Source organism: Globicephala melas, chromosome X (assembly GCF_963455315.2).
Source record: "Globicephala melas chromosome X, mGloMel1.2, whole genome shotgun sequence".
NCBI classification, from domain to species: Eukaryota; Metazoa; Chordata; class Mammalia; order Artiodactyla; family Delphinidae; genus Globicephala; species Globicephala melas.
This window is the reverse complement of record NC_083335.1, coordinates 67,082,142-67,107,497: the sequence shown is the minus strand read 5'-3', so window position 1 is coordinate 67,107,497 and position 25,356 is coordinate 67,082,142. Positions and strand designations below refer to the sequence as shown.

Sequence of the window (25,356 nt, the reverse complement as noted above, 5' to 3'; positions counted from 1 at the left end):
ATCAAATGGATCCACAATAACTTATCCACTTATCTGATATCCACAATATCAGAAAAAAGTACAATCCTCTCTAAATCAATACAAAAAAATCCAGCACTCAACAATGCAAAATTCATGATGTTGGATATTGAATTAAAAAAATTACTAAACATTACTAAACTAAACTAAACAGCAGGAAAATGTGATCTACAACCCAGAGAAAATCAGTCAACAGAAACAGACTCAGGAATGACAGAGATAATGGAATTCTAGACAAGCACCTTAAAACAGCTATTATAAATGTGCTCCATATGTTCAAGGATGTAAAGAAAATAGGAACACAATAAGAGAAATGGAAAGATGTTATTCTTGGTTAGCTTTTTAAAAAGATTTAATTTCTTTGGAAAGTATTTTTAAAAATAGAAATTATAGAGATGAAAAGTCAAATATTTGAAAGGAAAATTTCACTGGATGGGATTAACAGCAGTTACATACTGCAGAACAAAACATCAATAAACTTGAAGGCAAAGCAATAGAAACTCCTCAAAATGAATAGTAAAGAGAAAAAAAAGACTGAAAAAAAAGGGGGTTGCACGGACTTCCCTGGTGGTGCAGTGGTTGGGAATCCGTCTGCCAATGCAGGGGACACAGGTTCGATCCCTGGTCTGGGAAGATCCCACATGCCGTGGAGCAACTAAGCCCATGTGCTACAACTACTGAGTCTGCGCTCTAGAGTCCGCAAGCCACAACTACTGAGCCCATGTGCCACAACTACCGAAGCCCGTGAGCCTAGAGCCTGTGCTCTGCAACAAGAGAAGCCACCACAATAAGCCCGTGCACTGTGACGAAGAGTAGCCCCTGCTCGCCACAACTAGAGAAAGCCCGCACGCAGCAATGAAGACCCAACACAGCCAAAAATAAATAAATAAAAGAAAAATTTAAAAATTAAAAAAATTTTAAAAAGGGGGTTGCAGTGACCTATGGGACAATAGAACTGATCTATCAGGTTTAATTGGAGTCCCAGAAGTAGAAGAGAAAAAGAAAGGACATAAAATAAATAATGGCTGAAATACTTCTAAATTTGATGAAAACTATAAACCCTCAGATCCTAGAAGCTCAATGAATACCAAAACAGGATAAACACAAAGAAAACCATACCAGGACAAACTAATCAAGCTGTTGAAGTCTAGTCACAAGGAGAAAAGTTAAAAGCAGCCAGAAGGGGGGAAAAAGGCATATATTATACAAAGGAATAAAGCTAAGAATGATTACAGACTTCTCATGAGGAGATGTGCAAGCAAGAAGACAACGGAGTGATATCTTCAAAGTTCTGAAGGAAAAAAATTATCAACTTAGAACTCTATATCTAGTGAAAATATCCTTCAAAAATTAAGACAAAGTAAAGACTTTTCAAACAAAAGCCAAGAGATATTGTTGCTAGCAGACCTATACCATGAGAAAACTTAAGTTGTTTTAGTTAAGTTAAGTTCTTTAAAAGAATGTAACTTTTACCAGATGGAAACCTGGACCTACACAAAGGATTGAAAAATGCTGCAAAGTGTAAATATAAAAGATCTTTTTTTACTCATCTTTAAATTTCTTTAAATGATAATTTAGGGCAGTGTTGAGAGAGGCAGGTCCAGTGGTGGCTGTATATTTGCTGACTGCAAAGGAGTGCCACTGAAGACCATGGAGCAGTGAGGAAGGCTGTCAGCCTGGTAGCAGAGTAAGTGGAGCAACACAGTCCAGTCAAAAGGTGGCACAGCCTAGCTGTGGATATAGGAGATGTGGTCCAGAGCTGCTAATAGATGCATTCTAGCCTGAGCATTGCATCCCTTGGCTGGTATGAGCAGTTATCTAGTCTCCCTGCATCTCCTGCTGGGGTCCATACAGCAGGTGCCCCTACTATGAGATCGCTTGCCTCATTGGGCTCTGGGTCTTTTCTTCCATCCCTTCATTTAAGCTTCTCAGTTCTCCCCTCTGAAGTACTGGCACCATGACCAGTACCTGGACTCCCTAACCATAAGAAGGACATGGAAAATGTACCCTTAGTCATACCTGCTATAATCTCTGTAACTATTTTTATTTAGAAAACCATTATTTTGAAATCCTAGAATTTTACTTCCACCTAGATAGAACACAACAAGAATATAGATTGTTGGCTTAATAAAGGAGATTAGAAGACTTGCTTTCTCAAACCTAAGCTGCAATATCTATGTTTGAAGATGCTGAAAAAGATGAAACTGCAGTATTGGTGAGGGCTCTGACTCATGGAAGGAAGATATTTACTTCATAAACATGTGGTGAAATTGTAAGTAATGAATGAAAACATGATTACAATTATCTTTATATATGTCATTAATTTACCTTGCAGTGTCTTAGCCACAGAACACTTTCATATAGTTTCAAAATAATTCATTATTTAAGTTGTGGCATCATTTTCAGACCATTCATTCATAGTGAAAGGGAAAGAAATTGAATATTTTAAGTGTAGACATGATGAGCTTATTAAAAACCAAAAATTGTTTGTTAGAGCTTTTCAAACTAGAAATGAAAAAGCCACTGAAGCATCTTATGCATAAGTTATTGCACTGCATGGGCTGGAGAAATTCACATAATAGCTTAGAGATCAGTGAAGCCTTAGACAGTTGACATTGCTCAATGCCCACTGGATGAAAGGTTAGTAAAATAACTCATAGCACTGCCTGTTTTCAATGGCACAGTAACTTATTTATTTAAACATTTAGCTCTAAACATGGAGATTTAGTTATTTTTTTCTTTTACTTTTTATTGTGTTGCTTATTTTCTTAATATTGCATTTGAGAGTTATTTATGTATTCTGGATATATCTCCTTTTTATTGGATTATTATTTGTAAGTATTTTACCCCAGTCTGTGGCCTGTCCTTTCATTCTCTTAACATTAATTTCCATCTCCATTTGTTCATTGCTAGTATATAGAAATATCGTTGATTTTTATGTATTGATCTTATATCCTTCAACTATGCTAAATCCATCTTTTGATTTAGTATTTTCTTCTTTGGGTTTTCTTCTTATATGACATTTTCTCCCATAGGTGACATGTTTACAATATTGACTCTCCACTCCATTTATATAGTATCTCTCAATTTATTTAGATCTTCTATGATTTCTTTCATTAGTTTTCAGGGAAAGACTTAATTATTATCTCATTTGTGGAACTGTACTTTCACCTTAAAAACAGACAAGTCTATAAATGTGGCTAGACTTACTGTTCTGCTTGTAGTCATATGGTATCAGCACTAATCTTTGAAGAAGACCTTTTTTATGTGAACGGTTAGCAACAATCACAAGTGGTACTAAAATATTGAAAGTGCTGAAGAACTTGTTTCAATCTCATCATTTATCCTGGAGCAACTTATATATTTTATATTATATATTTATGCATATATATGTTTATGGTATATATTTTTGGTTATGGTATATATGATATATATATATGAATATAAAATATGGTTTATGCCAGAGCAACTATATTCATATGAATGTGCAAAAGCAATGGTGGGTAAAACTGCTGGAACCATGGTATATAAATTAAGGGAGTAGTACCAAAGTATACCAGCATTTATTGTATTCTTTGTTGCCGTGTACACACAGTAAAAAGAAAAACCCCGTTTCACTGAAGAATGGCTTTGGCGAAGCACTAAAAATTATCAAATCTTGATCCTGGATTTAATATTCTGTGTGATAAAATAGGAAGTTGTCTTGAGGAAAAGCATATCTGTGATTAAGTTGTGACCTAAACAGCTACTTTTCATGGAATATCATTTTTGTGAGGAAGAATAACTAATGGAGAAACCATGATTAAATACTCGGATGTTTGGCAGATATGTTCTCAAAAATGAAGTGAGCCTACCAATTTAGGTTAAATATCAATAACTGACACTATTTTTTGCCAATGATAATATACACTTTGGTTTTTTTGGCCATGCCACACAGCATGTGGGATCTTAGTTCCCCGACCAGGGATTGAACCTGTGCACCCTGCAGTGAAGTGTGGAGTCTTAACCACTGGACTGCCAGGGAAGTCCCTCACACGTTTTTGAATGAAAATCAGAATTTTGAAAAACTTCACTCTGCCACTATAAGCTTGACAGTTTCCCCAAACTTAAGCTTTGTTCCAATGAAATCAGCATTCATATCAGTTTAATGTGATTTCTGATACTGCATAAAGTGTTTCAACATTTGTAATATCTGTATAACTTAGTGAACCGATATTTTCCAAATAATCAATATGAATAAGATGGGTCAAATATCCCTTCAGAGTACAAGATGATCAATGAATTTTGATGTAACAGTACATACAAAGTTCACTGATACGTTTTCAGATTCCACACAGCATTAACATTTAAGAAACTACCATGGAGTTTTTGTGTAGTATCAAAGAAGAATATCCATAATGACCTGTAAAAGTTATTAAAATACACTTCCCTTTTCCATCTACAGATCTATGTGAAGTTGGATCTTCTCCACATACATTAACAAAAATAATATCAAAACACATTGAATGTAGAAGCAGGTATGAGAAGTCAGCTGTCATCTATTAAGCCAGATGTTATAGAGTTGTGCAAAAATGTATAGCATTACCATTCTTCTCATGAGATTTCTTTTTGTCTTGGAAAATACAGTTTTTTAAAAAAATTACAACATGTTATTTGTGCTAACATGCACAGGTAATATTAGTCTTATTTTAAATGAATTAATAAATATTTTAAAAATTTAAAATATATAATTGACAGTTTAAAAGATAATAACAATGTATCATGGGGTTTATAACATACGCAAAAGTAAAATATATGACTACAATAGCACATGGAAGTAAAAGGGAAAAATGGAAGAATACTGTCACAAGGGTGCTATATTACACATGAAGTAGTGTAATACTATTTGAAGGTAGACTATGATAAGTTGAAAATGCATACTGTAAACCCCAGAGTAACCACAAAAATTTAAAACAGAGTTATAGCTAATAAGCAAATACAGAAAATAAATGGAATCCTTAAAAAATTCATTTAATTCAAAAGAAGGCAGGAAAATAGAAAATAAGAAATAAACAACAGAGGGGACAAATAGAAAACAAATAGGAAGATGGACTTAAACCTGAAGGTATAAATAATTAATTTAAAGATAAGTGGTCTGGGCATGCCAACTAAAAGGCAGAGATTGTCAGGCTGGACAAGAAAATCACGACCCAACTTTATGCTGTCTACAAGAAATCCATTGTAAATATGAAGACATAAATAGCTTAAAAGTAAAAGGACAGAAAAAGATATACCATACAAATAATAATCATAATGAAGCATGTACAACAATAATAAAATCAGACAATATAGACTTTAGATCAAGGAATATTATCAGAAATAAAGATGGATATTTCTTAATAATAAAGGGGTCAATTCATCAAGAAGATATAACAACCTTAAGTGTGTATACATCTAATAACAAAGCCTCAAAAATATATAAAGCCAAAACAGACACAACTAAAAGGAAAAATAGCCAAATCCAAAATCATGGTTGAGATTTCAACTCTCTCAGTAACTGGCAGAACAAGCAGACAAAATATCAGTAGGGATATAGATGACATAACACTCTCAACCAACCTGACCTAATTGATAATGATAGAAAATACTATCCAGCAGCAGCAAAATACACATTCTTTACAAATTGCATGACACATTCACCAAGATAGGTCATATGCTGGACCATAAAACAAATTGCAATAAATATAAAAGGACTGAAATCATGCAAAGTATGTTCTCTGAGCACAACAAAATGAAAGTTAATATAAATAGAAAAATATCTGGAAAGTCCTCAAATATTTGGAAATAAATTTTTAAAAACCCACACTTATAAATAACACATCAGTCAAAGAAGAAAATTAGAAACTATTTTGAACCAAATGGAAATGAAGAGAATATCAAAATTTGTGGGATGCAGCTAAAGCAGTGTTTAGATGCAAATTTGCAGCATAGAATACTTATATTAAAAAAGAAGAAAGGCTTGAAATCAATGAACTAAGTTTCTACCATAAGAAACTAGAAAAAGAACTAAAAATCAATGCAAAATAAGTAGAAGGAAGGACAACAAAGATATGAGCAGAAATAATGAAATAGAAAAGAGAAAAATAAAGTCAATGAAACTAAAAGCTGGTTCTCTGAAAAAAATACAGTTCACTAAATCTGTTAAACCATAAGCTAAAATGATCAAGAAAAAAGGGAAGAAATTAGCAATACTAGGAATTAAAGAGGGGACATCACTATAGTCCTATAGACCTATAGACTTTAAAAGAACAATAAGGGAAAATTATGAGTGAATAAGCAAATTCCTTGAAGACAAATTATCAACATGGAAGCAAGAAGAAATAGAAAGTCTGACTTGCCATGTAACTATTAAAGAAATAGAATTCATAATTAAAAACCTTCCCACAAACAAAACTCCAGGCTCAAATATTTTCACTAACAAATTCTATCAAACATTTAAGTAAGACACAGTATCAATTTTACATAAACTCTTTCAGAAAACAGCAGACTTGGGGATACTGCTCAAGTCATTTTATAAGATCAGCATAGTCCTGATATCAAAACCAGACAAAGATATTACAAGAAAAGAAAAGAAAAGAAAAAAAAGGTCAATGTCCCTCATTAACATAGACACAAATATCCTTGACAAAATTTCAACAAACTGAATCCAGCAATATATAAAAAGGGTAATATACCATGACAAAGTAGGGTTTATCTCAGGACTGCTAGGTTAGTTTAACATAAAAAAAGCAACAGTGAATGCAATTTACTGTATTAACAGAATAAGAGGACACCATATGACCATTTCAATAGATGAAGAAAAAGCGTCTGACAAAATTCAACACTCATTTGTGAGGAAAATTCTCAGTAAATTAGGAATAGAAAGGAACTTCCTCAACCTAATAAAGGATATTAAAAAAAATCCCTGCCACTAACTTCATACTTCATAGTGAAAGATTAAGTGCTTTCCCCCACTGATCAGGAACAAGACAAAGATGTTCATTCTCACCACTTCTATTCAACATTGCATTGGAGGTCCCAACCAGTGTAATAAATCAAGAAAAAGAAATAAAAGGCATGAAGATTGTAAAGGAATAAGTAAAAGTCTCTTTATTCACAGATGACATGTTGGTATACATGGAACATGCTAAAGAATCTCCAAAAAAGTTACTAGAGCTAATGTTTAGCAATGTTACATTATTCAAGATAAATATAAAAAAATCAATTGTACTTGTATTTCTATATTCTAGCAACAAACAATTAGAAATTGAAATTAAAAATACCATTTATAACAACATCAAAGTCATGAAATATTTAGGGATAAATTTAACAAAATTTGTGCAAGACCTGTTCACTGAAAAGTATAAATTAAAATTTGAAATTAAAGACTTAAGTAAATGGAAAGAGATAGCAAATTCATGTACTGAAAGAGTAAATATTAAGATATTATTTTGCCCCAAATCAATCTATGAATTCACTGAAACCTACAGACTGCAATGCAAGACTGTTTTACATTAGTAACATACACTTGTATATAAATCAGCTTAATTCTTTTCAATGGCTATATATATTCCCTCATATGAATGAGGCATAACTTGTCTAACCAGTCCATCAAAAGGAGTCTATTTAAATAAATATTTTTTGTTCACTAAATTTTGTTTAAAGATCTACTTTATGATTCAGGTATGTACACATACCTGATATATCTGTATACATATACGTATAAATGAATATAATTGTCTATAATATAACTGTCTTACTCTATCCTAGATCATAGGATCCAAATAGTATTACTGGATTACACAACATTCTTATATAATAGTCCATAAGCCTTATTACATGTAGTGGGTGATTTGCTAAATTAGCCACATACTGGTCTTTTTATGGGACCCCATGTCACCTTTGGGCTTTCCCTATGGTAGAGATACTTGGGCCAGTCATATGGGCAGGGTCCATTCCTCTCACCTTCCCCGCTGGGCCCAACTCTTCTTCCAGTGGGATTGCCTCCTTATTCCATGCCTGGCTGGCCAACCTGGCTCCCCGATTCCTGGGCTGGAACTAACTCCTTGATCAATGGCTTTAGGGCATGATTGGTTTTGTATCTCATGAGGGTTATGCCTGAAATTTCACCACTAATCACTTCCAATACTTGCCTTCCCAACTCTCTTCCTTCCATTGGTGATCTAGTGTTTCCCATGGATACATCTATTTCCTACTGGGATAGCTGGTACTTCTTGCAAAGAATGGGTAGTTGCTACTGGGGTTAAATAGTTTCTAGAAAAAGGCTAGATTATGCTTCCAATTCTTCCATCTTAAAAATATAAGTTTTCCAGTATGAAAGTTGAGACACTTATTATTCAAACACTCATTGATTCAATTGTTCATTCAATGAATGAACATCAACTTGGTGGGTGTTAACACTCTGATGAGCACTAAAGGGGAATGCAGACAACCGAAACCACAGATGACCAAAGGAATGGTACAGACTTGAGCGTGATAGGAGTGTCCTTGAACCTCTTAACAGGTTTGACCTTCTCAGCTCTCTCCCTTTTGCAATGTATCTTCCATGCTCTATCAAGTGAGCTTTCTAAAGACCAAAGCTCATCTGTTTTCACAGAAGAAAGTGCAAGCTCTTTAGTGCATCATTCAAGGCTCTTCATAATCTGGCTCCAATTTCCATTCAAGCCTTAATCCTTCTCTCTCTCTCATAAACACTGTGTTCTACTATATCAAACTTCTCCCTGGTCACACAAGGCACCAGGTCCTTTCCAATTTCTATTCCTTCTGCCCAGAATGCCTTTCCATCTTCTTCACCTGGCAAACTCCCAGTCAACCTCCAATATTCAATTTAAAGTCTTGGTGAAACATTTCCTCTACGCTCCTCATCTGTCCTGGGTTGAGCACATTGTTCTGTCCCCTCTATTAGATGATGAGATTTTTTAGAGCACTGGGCTTATCTTGTTAATCTTTGTATCCCTGTATCAGGTCTGAATAGGGCCTGGCAAGCAGTATGGGCCCAATGAATATTTGGTAAAGGAATGAAAAGAACAAATGAACGTGAAGGAAGAGCTCAAAGGGCCTTGGTATATTTAGGTAAGGGATTTTTAAAGGCATAGGGCTTTAAGCTGGACTGAGGAAGATCATAGAGAGATGGGGAAAGGGCATCTGGAGGAGGAGGATTATTATCCTAGGAGACAGAAGAACAAAAGCCGAGACTGAGAGGGAAGACAGTGAGGGGGTTAGCCAGCAGACTGTGGCTGCCTGCAGCACTGTCCTGACCTTTTCACCGATTAGATTTCTCAATTACATTTTCAGCTCATGGAGGGCAGGGTATTTTGTGCACTCCTTTATATCCCCTTTATATTTGAGGCACATATCCATAGCCATTGTTCCTATAGTCTTGTGGCTCTTATTCTGCTGTGTAATATATTTATTTATGTATCTACATATCTCCTCAGCACTCATACCCCCCTTTATCCCAGGCTGTTTGAGGTAGGGGATGATGTCTTAGTGTCTTTGTATCTTCCAAGACACCTAGTATAGTGCCTGGCACACAACGGGCGCTCAGTAAATATTTTTTGAGCCACCATTTGTTGATCTGATTACAGAGGACTGCAAGGATATTTGTGTGCAACTGTGTATTGTGGCACAAAACTTACATATGCCTTTACACTGTGTGGGCTATTTTTGGCAATTTTCATTAAAATGTTATCTTATTGTACCTGGAAGACTGTCATTTCAATTTTCTTCTTTGTTCCCTCTTGGATGACTCACATCTCTTATACCAGAAGGATATGACAGAAGGGATTCGAAAGGGTTTGGACAAATTTATGAATGACAAAGTCATAAATGTCTGGGTATCAGAAGTTGTTAGGTGCATACAAAGGGGAAGGAGAAAACCTGCATTTCAAAAATGCCTGTTGTGTGCCAAGAACTGTGTGTTAGGCACCTGACGTACATTATATCTCATTTAATCTAGCAGGCTATATCAGTATAAAGACAGGACATGTCTATCTAGAAGGCCAAGTCCACAACCAGCCAGGCATCTCCAGGTACCAGAGGCAGTATTCACCTTTATTAAAATTTTATCAACCTTTTAAGATAGATGAATCTATAGATTTGCATTGTTTCCTAGGAACAGAACACTCATTCTCAATTCAGGCTTCTACATCTTAAAACTACTTTTTGACATAACTTGATCAGTTTTTAAAGTCTCAGCGCTTTAAATTGCAATGCAATCTGAGATATTCCCACGGCAATAACAGCGATTATATTTGTTCACAAATGTAATTTGTTCGCTTACCTTTATATTTCATAAAGCTTCCAAATACTGAATAAAGGTAAGTCAAGTCAAGAAAAGAGACTTCTATTAACCTTGACACCAGCAAATTGTCTGAAATTATAGAGTGCCTTCTATTTGTATTCTAGACACATAGAGTGGTTTTTCTGAGATACATATTATACCTCACCTGTGGTTAGAAGAAAATTGGAAGATTAGTTTGTTTCTAGTTTTTAAAAAATAATAGTAACTTGTAAAAGCATAATGCTCCCAAGTGTACAGCTTCTGCATCGAGCAGGAATCAAAATGTTATAACCCAAGTACCATCTCGACTCCTTGGGAGATGGCTTGAGAAGGTGGGGTTGCAGCCACTGATTCATTATTATAAGTCACAGTCTAAAGCCTGCAGCTACACATCCTGATCTATGATAACACGCTTCCCACCAGGTGTCAGGGTGGGTGGGAAGAGAAGGGGTACACCTTCAGATAAAGGGGATCATCAGCACACTCACAGCTCTCAGAGAGCTTTCTATGACACCTGTTTTGAGAAAACTAGAACAGACATCTATGCCTTGGAAAACATAAAGCCCATCTCATATGACTAAAGAAAATGGCAAAGGTTCAAATGACATGTTTCACATTTTGGATGGTCCTGCCCCAACTTTTGTGCACCACTAATCGCTGGAAAAATACCAGACCTGTCTTGGTGGTGATTGTGTGTTTTTTAAATTTTACATCAGCCAAAGAAAATTGAGAGACCAGGACTACCACCAAAGAACAGAGGTTTGACATACCACCAATAGGACTTTTTAAAGATAGAGGAGAACCCAGCTTCTACATTTAAAAAAAATTGCCCCTTCTTTTTTGAGTCTAGGGGATGAAAATATGCACATATCCCAAAGAGTTCTTTGTGTGAACAGGTGACCCCTTCCCACAGTCTCTGTAATTAATTGAGAAATTAAAGTTGGTTGGCCTTTGAGATCTCTTGTAAAAAAAGGCAGAAGGTCTTGGATATTTTGGAACAAGAGTCCACTATTCTGCCAAGACAGTGTGTTATTGTTATTGGAGTGTCTCTCAACAAAACGGTATTGAGTGGTGAGGACGTGATTTTGATTAGGTGGAATGACTCAGCTCTTCCCCTTAAAGAAGAGAGGACTTGTCAGAGCCTTACTTACCTCATGATCTGGGATCTCAGAGGATAGTGTTTTCCCTAGGATGACCCCGGTCAAGTATGTCCAGCATCGAGCCGTGTTGGCAAGGTTATAGCCTCCTGTCTCCATCAAGAATTGTGAAGTTAGGAAAGAATAGTCACAGAACAGCAGGAGAGGGAAGGGGGGTAAGGAAGGAGAGAAAAATGTTTTAACAAAAGGGCTAGAAAGATAATTCTAACTTGCAGAATTTCACCTAAACATCCCTTTATGATATTTTTGAACCACTTAGTAGGCAGTCTTTAGTGAAGCAGTCAGACCATGCACAATGTGGAACTGGGAAGTCCAAGGCCTACAAAGATTAAAAAGGCCCTCATCTCCGAACAAATATGCACCCGAGGACTCCAAAGTCCTCAATTCCACCAAGAGTCATTGGTAAGACTGAGATCCCTGGAACCCAGATCTTTTGAGGTGACCTACTCAAAGTGAAGGTTTCTGCGATGAATTTTGTAACAATTCTATAAAATGACTGCTGGATGTGACTTGTGTATTAAAGCTATTGGCAGATATAGCCCTGAAAACCTCCAGGAAAGAGAAAAGGAAAATGCTGACAGAAACAGACTTCTTTCTTTTCATTTCAGCATTCCTTTTCTCCACAAAATACAGGCCTAGTGGCAGAGATCAAAGAGAATGAGATGAGAAAAGGACTGCTGATTGACGCTCTGACTCACCTCGTCAGGTCCTGTCACAGTCACCCAGCAGCCATATTATACTGGCTAATAATCAGCATATTTTTGTGCTGAATAGATGTGTTCTGCCATGCAAGCACTAGAACATTTGGCTTTTAACTAAATTCCAAGAGTGTAAGGATAAAATGGAAAGATTTCCTAACCTCAGTGCAGCCTGAGGGAAATAGAATCTGGTCTATTTTAGGTAGGGTGACCATATCATTTATCATCCACAATGGTACACTTTTAAGAGTAAAAAAGGGACACTATTAATAATTACACTGGAATAACATGTATAGATTGAGACATATGGTGCCCTTTTCTTAAGCCTTTCTATTCCTTGAAAGGTCAGGGATGCTGGGGCTTCTACAATGTGTCTTTTTGGCCTCAATGGGATCCACTGAAGTTTGGGCACGTGGCCATCTCTGCCAATTGTCTATGTGTTACTGGGGGTTGAGAATTGAAGTGAAATAGTACAGGTATTACTTTAAACACTCCTGACATGGAAAATCTGAATTTATCTGATCAAATTATTGGGTATGATTATTTGATTTCAAAAAGAATCCCCATAGGTTTTAAGTAGCAAGCTCTCTCTGGCATACATACAGTATGATTTGATTTGCAAAAATTCCATTTATGCACAGGTATTTTCAGGAATACACATATTACATAAGAAGAGTTATATATTCAAAAGCCAAGACTTGGGGCTGAGAAAGCAAAGAGGCTTTGAAAGTGCTAAGTAAAGGCTGTAGCCTTAAACAAAAGTCGGATTCACACAGATGTATATTGAGGAAAGGGCTTTTCTTCTTCCCCCTGGCCCTACCTGTGTCATAATCACTGTCTTTAGTGCCGTCAAGGAAAGTAATATGTCCGCGGCACCTATCAATTTTATCTTTTCCTTGAGTTGAAGTTAATACATTTCTCGCCAGCTTTTCATAAGAGGTTGTCTCTTGTAAGCACCTTTAATTTCGATCCCTCTAGGGTTTGAGGCTGCCCAAGGACCAGGCTTGTGTATTTGTGTTGAATGCTCACTCATTTTCATAAGGTCTTCCCACAATCTCCTCTAATTTGGTTTTTACAACAGTTTGACAAACAACAAACTATTAGCGCTTCCATAATACATACATTTTAAGCTCAATCTGCTTGATCATGTTATTTTAACACACCAGTCCATTCATCTAATGGAATAAAGATTGTGCCAGATAGACAGAAGATTCTAAGCAAGGCAGCTTCAAAGGTAGTTGAGGTTTGTGAAAGGTTCCTTTCACAAATGTGTAAATGCTTCTATTGAATAGACCCAGCTTTCTGATGGTTAAGTAATACAAAACACTGAAGGCAAAGTGTTTTGTGCACAAGGTACACTCTGAAGGCAAAAATGCCTAAGAGACACTTTAGATCTCTCAATTTTGCTTTATTGTAACAAATCCATGCTTTTTTAGTGGGGGAGAAGTTGTTCTTGAATTCAGCTTAGATATTCAATTAATTCATGCGTTTACTACTTATATGTGAGTAGGGTTAGAATTTTAGTGGTATGTTTCCAAAAGATAATGATTAGAACTGGGACTCAAAGGCTATACTGAGAGAAGATGGATCAAAGTCCACTGGGGTTAACATTCTCTATTCTTAATAAGATCTGATGTCACCTTTAACCAAAGCACCTTTGCTTCAGAAATGGAAACTTAGACTTCAGAGTGCCAAGGAGTCAATGCACATGCCAGGCTGAGGAGGAGAAGTGTGTCAGAGTACTTCCTTATGCTGAACTGTGAAGGTGGCAGGTTCATTGACTCAGGCTTCTGGACCATGGGCAGGTTGGTATTATCCAATCTTAGAAAGCCAAGTTTTCCTCAGTGTCAATGGACAAAACATGGGGGAAGGTCAACAAATTCTCGTGGTGACCTTCCTTTGTACTCACCTCCTCCCAAAATGAGCGTTGCCAATTGCCACTGAAGGATGTATTTAAGACACTTGCCAATTCCCACTGGAGTCATGTTAAAGGAGCACATGGGATCCCCAGCTATTGTATCAGCTCCCAGCTGTAAGACCACTGCTTTGGGATTAAAGGCTATGTACACCTCCTTTAGTACACTGGAAAAGAAAAAGGAGACAAAATGTCAGGAAAAGATAGGGCAGTTTGGTCTAAGGGTGGTTGTGGAGGGTAGTGGGAGGTATAGTTGAATCAGCAAATAGTGAAGGGAAAAAAATCCAACTTGTCAGACTCATCAAACTTTCTATCTAAAAAGGGGTAAATCAGACTGCATGTAAATTGTAGCTCAGAAAACCTGACTTACAAAAAAATTTCCCCCTACCTCCATCCTCACCAAGGACCAAATTTGCTTTTCTGTTTTAGAACTCAGACTTCCTTTAAATATTCATATCAATTTAACTTCAACAGCCATAGGATTGGTTTAGTATACATTTACTCCATTTTATAATCTGTGAAAATAGGACAATACACTGAATTAAGGATTATTTCTGATAAGTTAAGATTGTCAACATACTTGGAGTTCACCACCTAGTTATCAATGAGGGTTGGTGAAGAGAATTAAACGCTTTGAAAGCATAGATGTTATCAGCTTACTTTGTATTAGGCTAAAAGACTTCTGGGTTATGAAATGCAGCCTTCCCAAACTTGGATGTAACCAGGGTATTATAGGGAAGGGAACCATAATAACTGATCCAAAATTATAAATCTGAAAGCACTCTAAAGAACAAATTGTAGTGGGTAATAATGAGCATAATTTTGGGTAGAATCATTCAATGTTATCAAATCAACCTAAGAGCTTTTCCTGACAGTTAGAAGCCTTAGAGATGAAAAGGAAGTTGTTATTGTGACAGATGACCTTAGGCAAGTTTCTAGTATTATCATTAATTGAATGTTGACAATGTCCAGGATGCATTCCTAGGAGTTATAAGGTCCCTGCTCTCAAGGGGCTTACAATCTAGCTCCCAGACAAAACATATACCAGTCCTCTAGGGCTTGAGTAACTCTTACAGAGACATATAAACAAGTGCAAATTAACATACTTCAGAGTTGAGAAAATGCAGAGTCAAAAAGTGATAAAAAATGTTTGGGGTTAATGACCCCTTCATAATCAACATGTCAAATTATACCAGTTCAGCAAAAATAGAAAAATTCCAGATCCTTCTGAAACTGCAAAAGGAATGCAGGGATATGAAATGCTGTCCTCCAAAATTCATATGTAACCAGGGTATTGAAACTATTGAAAAGTGCTCAGTTGCAGAGGCATTCTTTGACTCAAAAGACCGTTTTGTTTTGATTTCTCATCTACACAGACAAATATTCAGTGATTGTGGAGATTATAAGATATTATAAAACTTATGACATATGATCTTTAATACAGGAATACTCAGGCCTATTCTCTCTTTCATGTGCTTATCTCCTGGGTGCAGAGGGAAGATAAGCCACCTGAATAGTTAGCCAACATTTATTGAGCAGCTACATGTACAGAGCACCCTATTAACTGCTGCTGGGAGACACAGAGGAAGGTGTGATTTCTGTTTTAAAAAGGTTTACAGCTTAACGAGGAGGAGGGGGAGGCAAGCAAGACTAACGTTTTTTCCATTTTCATTCTTTCCCTTACTTTGCACACATTTACTGAGTGCCCTCTGTGTGTCCAGTATGTAACTGTATCAGATGCTGCAGGGAAAAAAAATGACGAATATGGCACAGCTCTTATCTTCACGTAGCTCAGAACAGAGGGGAAGACTCGGACTATATCGATAAATAATTAAAACACAATGATAAATGAAATATCAGTGATGGCACAGAGGAGGAAGTAGAGTAACTCTTGTCAGGTTTTAAAAGATGAGAAGTACAGTGAGCCACCTATCAAAGTGGCTAAAATGAAAGACAGTGAAAATGTCAATTGCTGGTGAGGATGTGGAGAAACTCGATCACACAGACCTTTTGGGTGGGAATATAGAATGGTATAGACACTCTGGAAAATAATTTGGCAGTTCCTGTCAAAACTAAAAATGGACTTGGCATACAATCTAAAAATTGCACTCTTGGACATTTATTCCAGAGAAGTTAAGACTTATTTTCATATAGGAACTTGTACATGAATGTTCATAGTAGCTTTATTTTAACAACCCAAACTGGAAACAACTCAGATGTACTTCAACAAGTGAATGGTTAAACAAATTGCAGTACACCCATACCATTGGAATATTGCTAATCAATAAAAAGAAATAACTCTTGATACATGCAAAAAACTTGGATGGATCTCAAGAGAATGATGCTGGGTGAATAAGGCCAATCTCAAAATCTGTACTGCATGATTCCACTTATATACCATTGGTGAAACAATTAGAGAGATGGAGAAGAGATTAGCAGTTGCCAGGGGTTAGGGATGAATGTGGCTATAAAAGGGTAGCATGAGAGAGCCTTGTGGTGATGGTACAGTTCTGTACCTTGACTGTGCTGGTGGTTGTGGTTATGCAAAGCTATGCACGCACACACACACACACACACACACACACACAGACTGCATGTATTAACTGGTGAAGACTGAATAAGCTCTATAGATTGTACCAATGTCAACTTCTTGATTTTGATGTTATACTATAATTGTACAAGATGGCAACATTGGAGGAGGCTGTAGGAAGAAGAGACTTCCCCGTACATTTCATTACAACTTTCTGTGAATGCATGATTATCTTGAAATAAAAAGTAAAAAAAAAAAAAAAAAAGGGCTTCCCTGGTGGCGCAGTGGTTGAGAGTCCACCTGCCGATGCAGGGGACACGGGTTCGTGCCCCGGTCCGGGAAGATCCCACATGCCACGGAGCCGCTAGGCCCGTGAGCCATGGCCGCTGAGCCTGCGTGTTCAGAGCCTGTGCTCCGCAACGGGAGAGGCCACAAAAGTGAGAGACCCGCGTACCGCAAAAAAAATAAAAATAAAAAATTAGGAGAAGCTTCCAGGCACATGGGGGTGAAGGTATGGAAAATGGAAGCAGGGAGGGTTGTGGGGGTTATGGGTAAGGGACTAGGTTTACAGAAGGAACTGCACACACCAGAGCATGAAAGCTTGGAGCAGGGAGTGGTGGGAGTGAGGCTGGTGAAGTAAACGTGGGTTAGAGCACAAAGGGCCAGATAGGCCAGGCAGTTTGGACTTTTACTTAAAGGCTATGAAATGTCTCTAAATCATACCAATGTTTTCCTTAGGTCAGTCTCCCAAGGCAATAGAAATAAAAGCAAAAATAAACAAATGGGACGGAATCAAACTTAATAAGCTTTTACACAGCAAAGGAAACCATAAACAAAACGAAAAGACAACCTATGGAATGGGAGAAAATATTTGCAAATGATGGACTGACAAGGGCTTAATTTCCAAAATATACAAACAGCTCATATAGTTTAATATCAAAAAAGCCAAACAACTCAATCAAAAAATGGGCAGAAGACCTAAACAGACATTTCTCCAAAGAAGACATACAGATGGCCAAGAGGCACATGAAAACATGCTCAACATCACTAATTACTAGAGAAATGCAAATCAAAACTGCCTCACACTGGTCAGAATGGCCATCATTAAAAAGTCTACATATAACAAATGCTGGAGAGGGTGTGGAAGAAAGGGAACCTTCCTACACTGTTGGTGGGAATGTAAACTGGTACAGCCACTGTGGAGAACACTATGGACGTTCCTTAAAAAACTAAAAATAGGGCTACCATACGACCTAGCAATCCCACTCCTGGGCATATATACAGAGAAAACTCTAATTTGAAAAGATACATGCATTCCCAGTGTTCACAGCCAAGACACGGAAACAACCTTAATGTCCACTGACAGATGAATGGTAAAGAAGACATGGTATGTATGTATGTATATATGTATGTGTGTGTGTGTGTATGTGTATATATATATGTGTATATATATATATATATATAACTGGAATACTACTCAGCCATAAGAAAGAATGAAATCATGCCATTTGCAGCAACATGGATGGACCTAGAGATTATCATGCTAAGTGAAGTAAGTCAGACAGAGAAAGGCAAATATCATATAATATCAGTTATATGTGGAATCTAAAATATGACACAAATGAATTTATTTACAAAACAGTAATAGACTCACAGACATAGAAAACTTACAATTACCAAAAGGGAAAGGGAGTTGGGGAAGGATAAATTAGGAGTTTGGGATTAGCAGATACAAACTACTATATATAAAACAGATAAATAGCAAGGTCCTACTGTATAGCACAGGGAACTATATTCAATATACTGTAATAAACCACAATGGAAAAGAATATGAAAAAGAATATATAAATCACTTTGCTGTACATCAGAAACTAACACAACATTGTAAATCAACTATACTTCAATAGAAAAGAATTCATTAAAGGGTATGAAATGTCTCAAATGTGTGTGCACGTGCGTGTGTGCACGTGCGTGTGCACCACATGCACAAGGCATGATTAAATTTACATTTTGAAAAGATCCTCTGATTACAGCGTAGGGTACAGTGAAGGTTATCAAGAGGTTTTTTTTTTCTTTTTTTTTTTTGCGGTACACGGGCCTCTCACTGTTGTGGCCTCTCCCTTTGCGGAGCACAGGCTCCAGACGCGCAGGCTCAGCGGCCATGGCTCACGGGCCTAGCCGCTCATGGCATGTGGGATCTTCCCGGACAGGGGCACGAACCCGTGTCCCCTGCATCGGCAGGCAGACTCTCAACCACTGCGCCACCAGGGAAGCCCATCAAGAGGGTTTTTGCAACCATCCAGGCCAGTGGCAGCAAGGGTCGGGAGGAAGAGATGGATTTGGGAGATATTCCTATGGTAGTATTGATAGGGCAATACACACTGACACACAAGAAAAGCATATACATATGACAGTCATGAATATGTGGTACTGGGAGGGAGGAAAGGATAAAGGAAGGCAGGTGTTTCTGGGAGAGTTGTTTTAATGATAACCAGGAAGGGAAAATGAGTCCTCAGGGAGTTCTGATGAAGAGGGCTTCAGATGGGTAGAGAAAAGGGTAATTAGAAGCTTTGAAAAAGGTAGGGTATTTTGTACACAGTGTAATTTGGCAGTTCCTTTGCTTCACCTCCAATTGGTAAACAACTACATTTCTTGCAGCATCTAGTCTGATTTTTTAAAAATACAAATATAATGAATACATTCTTCATGCTAAAAAATCAAACATAAAAGTCTATCAAATAAAAGGGAAAGAAAACTCCTTTTCTCCATCTCTACTCCCTCTCTAGAGGTAACTCCTGATTCATTACACATAGTTTCAATCAGCTCAGTCAACGATGAGAAACAGTTTGAGGTGTATCTTTCAAGATCAAACTTTTTCTGCCTCATGCTTGAGTGAGCTGGTTGAAGCTATGTCTAATAAATGCCTTCTTTTACCTCTTTTCTTTACCTGAAAATGTCTTCCCTCATATTCCTTCTCTTCCTTGAGGCTAATTTCACCAGCTGGGCACTACATTCTCTTTCTTGTTGCTCTAAGGGCCATGTATCAGCAATGAGCTCTTTCTTACATCTTTAGTCTCTGTCTTCCTACTGATTCAGTTCCTTTAGGTTACAAGTTGTTCATCTCTTCATCCCCTTTTCAACACTGCCAAATTTGTCTACTTATTGGCCACCTCTACATACTTCTTGTAATCCAGTTTTTGATCTCACTGCTCTCCTGAAACTGCTTTCTTGAAGGGAGAGAGACCTCTGTGTCATGATATCCAAAAGCTTTTTCTGTTATCTTTATCAATTTCTCAGAAGCAATTGATGGTGGATACTACTCAAAAATCTGCATCTGGTCATCATCAATGGCTACGGCTCCATTAAAAAATCTTTTTTTAAAATATTTTTTTAAAAAACAACTTTATCAATATTCACATACCATACAATCCCCCCATTTAAAGTGTACAACTCAACAGCTTTTAGTATACTCACAGAGTTGTGCAACCGTCACCACAATGAATTTTAGAACATTTTTTTTTTACTGCATCACGTGGTTTGTGGGATCTTAGTTCCCCAACCAGGGATTGAACCTGGGTCCTCGGCAGTGAGAGCACGGAGTCCTAACCACTGGACAACCAGGGAATTCCCTAGAACATTTTCATCATCCCCCAAAGAAACACTGTACCCAATAGCAGTTACTACCTATTCCCACCACTCTTCGACCTCCAGCCCCTGGCAACCACTAACCTACTTTCTGTCTCTATGGATTTGTCTAATTTTGACCTTTCATATAAATGGAATTATATAATATGTGGTCTTTTGTGACTGGCTTCTTTCATTTCATTTAGCATAATGTTTTCAAGGTTCATCCATGTATTACTACCTCATTCCTTTTTATGGCCAAATAATACTCCATTGTTTGTATATACCACATTTTCTTTATTCTCCATTCATCTGTTGATAGACATTTGGGTTATTTCTATAATTTTTGGCTAATATGAGAAATGCTGCTGTGGACATGTTTTCATTTTTCTAATATACCTAGGAGTAGAATTGCTGGGTCATATGGTAACTCTCTGTTTAACCTTTTTTTTTTTTTTTTTTTTGCGGTACGCAGGCCTCTCACTGTTGTGGCCTCTCCCGTTGCGGAGCACAGGCTCCGGACGCGCAGGCTCAGCGGCCACGGCTCACGGGCCTAGCCGCTCATGGCATGTGGGATCTTCCCGGACCGGGGCACGAACCCGTGTCCCCTGCATTGGCAGGCGGACTCTCAACCACTGTGCCACCAGGGAAGCCCTGTGTTTAACCTTTTGAGGGAACTGCCTGACCGTTTTCCACAGGGGCTGCACCATTTTACATTCCCCCCAGCAATGTGTAACAGATGAGAGTTCCAATTCTTTCACATCTTCACCAACTCTTACTATTTTCTGTTTTTTTTTAAATTATGATATCCATCCTAGTGGGTATAAAGTGGTATCTCATTGTGGTTTTGATTTGCATTTCACTGATGATTAATGATGTTGAGTATCTTTTCATGTGCTTTTTGGCCATTTGTATATCTTCTTTAGAGCAAGGTCTATGCCCATTTTTAAAATGAGCCATTTTTCTTTTTAATATTGATTTGTAAGTGTTGATATATTATAAATACAAGTCCCTTATCAGATACATGACTTGCAAAAATTTTCTCCCATTCTATGGCTTGTCTTTAACTTTCTTGATAGTGTCATTTGAAGCACAAAAGTTTTAAATTTTGATGCAGTCCAATTTATCTATATTTATTCTGCTGCTTGTGCTTTTGGTGTCATGTCTAAGAGAGCAATATCTAATTCAAGGTCATGAACATTTACATCTATGTTTTCTTTTAAGTGTTTTATAGTTTAAGCTCTTACATTTAGACCGTTTAGGCTATATGGACTTAACTTTTGTATATGGTATGAGGTATGGGTCCAAAACCACTTTTTTTTGCATGAGATCCAGTCGTCCCAGCACCATTTGTTGAAAAGACTATTCTTTCCCCATTGAATTGTCTTGGCACTCTTTGAGTAAAATGAATTGACTGTACACATTTCTGGACTCTGAACTTTATTCCATTGCTCTAGATGTCTAGCCTCATTGCCAGCACCACACTGTCTTGATTACAGTAGCTTTGTAGTAAGTTTTAAAGCTGGGAAGTGCTCCAACCTTGTTCTTCCTTTTCAAGATTTTTTTTGGTTATTCCGGATTGAATTTCTGTATAAATTTTAGGATCAGCTTGTCAATTTCTACAGTCATCTGTGATTTAAAGCTCCATTTTGACCGTGCTGAACCTATCATCTTACCTCTTCTTCAATTCTTTGTCTCTAACAATACCCCATCCTTTCAGTAATCTGTGTTCAAAACTCTGAGGCCCTTTGTGATTCCTCCCTTTCCCTGCTCCTCTTCAGTTACCAGACTTGCACCAATCCCTCTCCTATTCTGTCCTTTCCACTCTCATGCTCTCATGGCAGTACTCTAATCTAGCACTTATGACCTCCTTGTGGATTACACCAATAGCTTCCTAATTAATTTCTCTGCCTCAAGTCTCTTACCTCTCTAATCCAACACCCCCCCCACACACACACCGCCATCAGATTAATTTTCCTTAGGGAAGGTTTTGATCAAGTCACTTCCTTACTCAAAAACGTTCAATATCTCTCCATTGTCTTTAGATGATGCTTAAAATTCTTAGCTTATGATTCAAAGTCCTTCATTATATGATTCCAGCCTACCTTTTGAATCTTATTTTCTAATAACTCCTTAACCTACGTTATTCTGTAGGCAAACTGAACTGTCCATGGTTCACCCCACTCACCTTGCACTTCCTTTTTGTCATGCACTTCCTTGTGCCTGAAAGTCACCTTTCTACATGTCTACATCATATCTATTTTTTAAAGGCTCACTCAAATTCCATCTCCTTCATGAATAAAAAATGATAATAATATCAGCTAACATGTATCGAGTACTTTATTAAAAACTGAGCACTGTTCTATGCACTTTATATGTATTAGCTCATGTGACTCATAACAATTTATAAAATAGGTGTTATCATTAATCCTATTCTATAATGGGGAAACAGCAGCATAGAGAGGTTAAGAAATCTGTACAAGATCACACAGCTATTAAGTGGCAAGCTGGCTTTTGAACCCAGGCCTCCTGGCACCAGTCCATGTTCTAAATCACCACAATATACCTGCTTCCATGATTTACCGTGCATCAGGTGCTTGTTCCAGCCACTTCACACATTATTTTGTATAACAGCAGTAGCAGGCACTGCATTATTATTTTTCGAGTGTTAACCTTAGCTCTAATTATACTATACCCTCATTCTAAAACCTTCGGCAGTTCCCCAAATGCTTGCAGAACATGGTACAAATTTTCATTGCCAAGAATTCCAGGTCCCGCGTGAGGTGATTCCCACCCACTTTTCCAATCTTTGCAAATTGTTCTTCTCATGCACTTGACAGTCCAGACAAACTAAACCATTGCTATTCTCTGTACAGAGCTCAGCCTTTCTGACTTTGATCTTGCTGTACCCTCTGCATAGAGCATCTTCCCCTGCAATCTCACACATTTAAACTTGACCCAGATTTCATAAACACATACACATTTACACACTTTGTAAAGATATAATAATTAGCTACCCTTTAGAAGCCAGATCAAATGTTACCTCCTCAATTAAGCCCTTTTCTGAAGTATCTTCTCCGTTTGAGTGCCCACTGCATTTTATCTCTTATGGTTCTTATAACTTTCCATGTTTCATTTTATTAGACTGTGTATGAATGTGAATATATATCTCTCTGTGTATCTATAATTTAAAAATTTCCACCAGCTCCCTTGAGGGTAGGCTTAATACTTTATACATAGGAGGCATTCAATAAATAGTTATTAAATGAATAAATGAATGAAATATCATTCCAGATTGCTTTTGGGAAAGCTTCCCTAACCACTGTAACAGTACTATCTGCTACACTGCAATCATTAATTTTAGGTTTTGGGAAAGTATAAAATCGCTTACCCAGAAAGGAGGGGGAGGACAGGCATCTCATTATACTACATTAGTAACTTCCCTATAAACACATAAGATATTCATTTGAAATAGCAATTTTCTTGATGAGAAACCGGATCCCTCAGTATTGAGCAGTCTGCTCTTCAGACAAGGCTATGCAAATGAGGATGAGAGGCTGTGGCAGCTGTTTCTACAGGCATTGATTTGGGGAAGGTGATTGGTGCCGGAGGTTGATAAAAGCCAGGGGTGATGACGTTAATGATGCTTTTAGATAAAAGGAAAAGCCCAAGAACCAAATTGTAGCATTATCCCCTTTTCTTTTATTCCATCAGGGTAGACCACAGCTTCTATGGTGTACCCTTGGGATCATTCACTGGTGCCACTTTACCTCTAATACCAGTGGTGGAACCTGGTTTTGTTTTGTTTGTTTTTAAATACATAAAGTTCTAAAAGATTCCTCTCAGGGAAATGGAATGCCAGAAAGATGGTGTGACAATTATTCTTAATCAATGTTGGTGATAGATTTGGTAACCCAGACTTGCCCCTCTATAGCTAGACCACTGATTGGTGCATACTCCTAGCAGGTTTGTCTCCTAACTGCTCGCTTGCAAATCAGCCTTGACCAGCCTTATCATCTTTGTATTTTCCAGCAAGCACCCTCAGCACCCTCTAGAGACTTCCTCAACAGAGATTAAAGAAATGAGGAATTCAAAGTTGAAAAACCAAGAAGGGCAGGAAATGGAGAGAAGAGAGAAATATTTGCTACTAACACTGTGAGCTTCCAAAGTCAACGTGAGAAAATTTATTGCCAACAGCAAAACCCTTTCTATGATAAACATTTTAAACCTATTGCATTGTATGGGATTCAGAGGGGGGATTGCGTTAAGGACTCAAAGATGGCTAATCAGTCTCAAATGGGAGCTTGTCAACTTTTCACAGGTATTGTCTTCTCTAAATTCCCTCAGTCATATCTCAACTCAGGTACTGCTGACTCATTCTGCAAAAACTCAACCTGCGGGGGATGCAGCATATGGTAAATGCCTCGGGGATTCCTGAATATCTATTACAAATGGTTCAGGGATGCAGGGAACTGGGGGGGGGGGGCTCCCTGAGGTGAGGATGATGTGTCATTTTGTTTGGGGCCATGGGTGCCTCTTGGACATATCCAGAAGACATTTAATTTCCTATAAGTCTCTCTTTCTGCTTTTAGCATCAGACAAGGTGTACTGATTCCATTAACATCTTTAGGATAAAACAAAACAAAACACCCAAAGCTATAAAAGAAAAACAAACAAACCAACCTCAAACCTCTAAACCCCCAACCTTCCCAAACAATCCTCAGATTGCTTTTGCTGTTTTATTTTTTAAGATGTAGTTTCTTAATATTTTACAGGGGCATCTTTTCTCTCATTGCTGAGTCCATTATACAGAAACACAGATTCTAATTGGCATCCCTTTCTAACATGCTTTGTAGTAAGTAATTCCACTCATCAATTATGTCACCTTGGCAACAAAAAGGGCTGTGCACTATTTTTAGTTTATTATTACTTATCTCTTTACCTCTTTGAAGTACACCATTCTCATTCACACAGGGGAAAGTGAGTCATCTAGAATTAAAGGGCGGTAGGCCTAGAGTGAATGTCGGAGCTAGAATTAGAACACTAATTCTAATTCAAATCTAGTGCTCTTTTCACTAAACCCCAGTGCTCTT

General features: G+C 37.5%; 1 protein-coding gene across 3 annotated transcripts in view; it reads right to left on the bottom strand.

The window, feature by feature from the left end:
* The window catches only part of HDAC8 (histone deacetylase 8), a 250,574-nt gene that overhangs the window by 123,506 nt on the left and 101,712 nt on the right, over positions 1-25,356 (bottom strand). For 2 of the 3 annotated variants that reach the window (XR_004038054.2, XM_030851045.2), the window contains exons 8-9: positions 14,104-14,276; positions 11,491-11,585 (exon numbers count right to left, since the gene is read on the bottom strand). Coding sequence is in view for 2 of the 3 variants with exons in the window: in XM_030851045.2 (XP_030706905.1) it covers positions 11,491-11,585; positions 14,104-14,276 (268 nt within the window). In the remaining variant the exon portion in view is untranslated. Of the gene's footprint in view, positions 1-7,157; positions 10,506-11,490; positions 11,586-14,103; positions 14,277-25,356 lie in introns of those variants that run through there. The other variant, XM_060292839.1, reaches the window with a different exon arrangement.